At 55.2% G+C, this 3139-nt stretch overlaps 1 protein-coding gene across 1 annotated transcript in view; it reads right to left on the reverse strand.

The window, feature by feature from the left end:
• The window catches only part of SHD (Src homology 2 domain containing transforming protein D), an 11350-nt gene extending 8495 nt beyond the window's left edge, over positions 1–2855 (reverse strand). Inside the window, exon 1 of the mRNA XM_017847151.1 lies at positions 2469–2855. Coding sequence (XP_017702640.1) covers positions 2469–2795 — 327 coding nt within the window. The 5' untranslated portion in view covers positions 2796–2855. The remainder of the gene's footprint in view (positions 1–2468) is intronic.
• Positions 2856–3139: the final 284 nt, after the last annotated feature.

A 3139-nucleotide genomic window follows, 5' to 3' on the forward strand; every position in this document is an offset into this window, starting at 1 on the left:
CCTCGTGATCCGCCTGCCTCAGCCTCACAAAGTGCTGGGATTACAGGCTTGAGCCACTGCACCTGGCCGTAATTAATTAATTAATTAATTTAGAGATGGAGTCTTCTCCCTTGCCCAGGCTGGAGTGCAGTAGTGTGATCTCAGCTCACTACAACCTCTGACCCCCGGGATCAAGCGATTCTCCTGCCTCAGTCTCCCAAGTAGCTGGGATTACAGGCGCCTGCCACCACACCTGGTTAATTTTGTATTTTAGTAGAGATGGGGTTTCACCATGTTGGCCAGGCTGGTCTCGAGCTCCCAACCTCAGATAAACTGACTGCTTCAGCCTCCCAAAGTGCTGGGATTACAGGCAAGAGCCACCGCACAAAAAGAACTCTCCAAGAGTTCTTTTTGGGGGTTGGAGAGGGAGTCTGTTACCCAAAAGTGCTTGCAGACAGATGACAGCTTCCCACGTCTCCCTCTATTTTGATCCCATTTCCCCAGCACAGATACCTGCCTCCCTCCTTCGCCCACTTCAGTGCTTCTCAGGTGCCAGCACTGTTGCCAAGGTTTTACCTGTGCTGATTTGTAATACCAACATGTAGTAAGCACACCGTCCCCATTTTCCAGACAAGGAAGCCAGGGCACAGAAAGAGTGTTTTGCTCAAGGACACACAGCTGGTAAGTAAGAGGCAGAGTTTGGGCCGGGCGCGGTGGCTCAAGCCTGTAATCCCAGCACTTTGGGAGGCCGAGACGGGCGGATCACGAGGTCAGGAGATCGAGACCATCCTGGCTAACCCGGTGAAACCCCGTCTCTACTAAAAAATACAAAAAACTAGCCAGGCGAGGTGGCGGGCGCCTGTAGTCCCAGCTACTTGGAGGCTGAGGCAGGAGAATGGCGTAAACCCGGGAGGCGGAGCTTGCAGTGAGCTGAGATCCGGCCACTGCACTCCAGCCTGGGCGACAGAGCAAGACTCCGTCTCAAAAAAAAAAAAAAAAAGAGGCAGAGTTTGTTCCCATCTGACGGATTTCCTCGAGTCCCTGGCTCTTCTTACCAACGTCTTACTTCTTATTTATTTGTTTATTGAGACGGAGTCTTGCTCTTGTCACCCAGGCTGGAGTGCAGTGGCGCTATATCGGCTCACTGCAACTTCTGCCTCCTGGGTTCAAGTAATTCTCCTGCATCAGCCTCAGGATTAGCTGGGATTATAGGCGACCCGGCTAATTTTTGTATTTTTGGTAGAGACGGGGTTTCACTGTGTTGGCCATGCTGGTCTCAAACTCCTGACCTCAGGTGATCCACCTGCCTCCACCTCCCAAAGTGCTGGCATTACAGATGTGAGCCACCACACCCAGGCTTATTTTTGTTTGCTTGTTTTTGTTTTTTTGAGTCAGGGTGTTGCTCTGTCACCCAGGCTGGAGTGCAGTGGCGCAATCATGACTCACTGCAGGCTTGATCTTCTAAGGCTCAAGCGATCCTCCTGCCTCAGGCTCCTGAGTAGCTGGGACTACAGGTGTGCACCACAACTGGCTAATGTTTTGATTTTTTTTTTTTTTTTTTTTTTTTTTTGTAGAGACAAGGTCTCACTCTGTTAGCCTGGGCTGGTCTCGAACTCCTGGGCTCAAGCAATCCTCCCACCTCAACCTCCCAAAGTGCTGGGATTACAGGCATGAGCTGCTGCACCTGGTGGCCTGAGTTCAAATCCTAGTAAGCTAGAACCCCATGAGACCTTAGGCAAGTCACTGCCATTCTGCGAGCCTCAGTTTCACTTACACAAAATGGGAACATAGTGGTAGGAAGGGCAGCGTCATGGGTGGGGTGTTTAGGTGCCCTGCAGGGGAGCAACTCACTCAGATCTATTTTAGGAAGATCCCACCAGGTTTGAAGAGGAAGGGGTGCTGAGCGGAGGGGGCTGGGGGGGGCGGCGCGGGGGATGGCCATGGAGGAGGAGGACCCAGAGACCAAGCAGGGTGGTCAGAGAGGCAGGAGGATAAACAGCATTATGCATTGAAAAGGGACAGATATCGGCCAGGGCGCAGTGACTCACACCTGTAATCCCAGTACTTTGGGAGGCAGAGCCGGGAGGATCAACTGAGGTCAGGAGTTTGAGTCCAGCCTGGCCAGCATTGTGAAACCCGTCTCTACTGAAAATAATAAAAATTAGCTGGGTGTGGTGGTGCACACCTGTAATCCCAGCTACTGGAGAGGCTGAGGCAGGAGAATCGCTTGAACCCCAGGAGGTGGAGGTTGCAATGAGCCGAGATCCCACCACTGCACTCCAGCCTGGATGACAGAGAGAGACACGGTCTCAAATAAATAAATAAATAAATAAATAAATAAATAAATAAATAAAATAACAGACCTCCCCAAGCAGGTGGAGGTCTGGGGTACTGGGAAGGGTCTGTCTGGTGTTCCGGTTCCCCGCTGTGATCACACATAAAACAAGCTCTCCACCATCCAGAGAGCCCAGCCTGAGCCTCCCGGCCACCCAATCCCCCGGGGCCGCCCAGCCACGCACCTCCTCCCCGGGGCCGCCCAGAAGGGCCTTGGCTCTGGCCATATCCGCAGCCTCCACCTTGATAAGCCGGTGCTTGGGAGAGCCGTACTTGGCATCTCCGGGGTTCTTGGAGTCCCCAGGGCCCGCGGGGTCCGGCTCCAAGCGGCTCTCGGCGTCCTCATAGGGGTCTTCGAAGTCCAGGTTCTTCTGCGCGCGGTAGGCCCGCAGGATGTCGCTCTCGGTGTAGTCCGGGGTGGGCGGCTGCGGAGGGGGCCTCCGACCGCCAAAGCTCAGGTAGTCCCGTAGCCACTTGGCCATTTGGGCGCCTGTCACCCCAATCGGGCCACTGTCAGAGGGGCCCCCACATGCCCTTCTCCAGGCCCCTTTCCTCAGGGAGGAGGAGGAGGAGGAGAGGAAGGGAAGAGCAGGGAAGGAGGAGAAAGATCAGGTGCGCCCTTTGGCGGGGTTCTGGATGGATAGAGGCAAGGAAAAGGTGAACGAGGGGGAGGAAAAGGAGGCGACAGAGGAGGGAGGGAGGACAAGCCCGCTTTAGCCCGGTTTGGGAAGCACCGCAGGGGAAGGGGCGTCCCGCAGAGCCCGGAATGCCGCGCGCTAGGGGCTAGGGCGAGGGGCATCCGCGGAGGCGCGCGGAGTTTCCGCGG

The sequence above is a fragment of the Rhinopithecus bieti genome, unplaced genomic scaffold (assembly GCF_001698545.2).
Source record: "Rhinopithecus bieti isolate Rb0 unplaced genomic scaffold, ASM169854v2 scaffold_28055, whole genome shotgun sequence".
In the NCBI taxonomy this organism is placed as follows: Eukaryota; Metazoa; Chordata; class Mammalia; order Primates; family Cercopithecidae; genus Rhinopithecus; species Rhinopithecus bieti.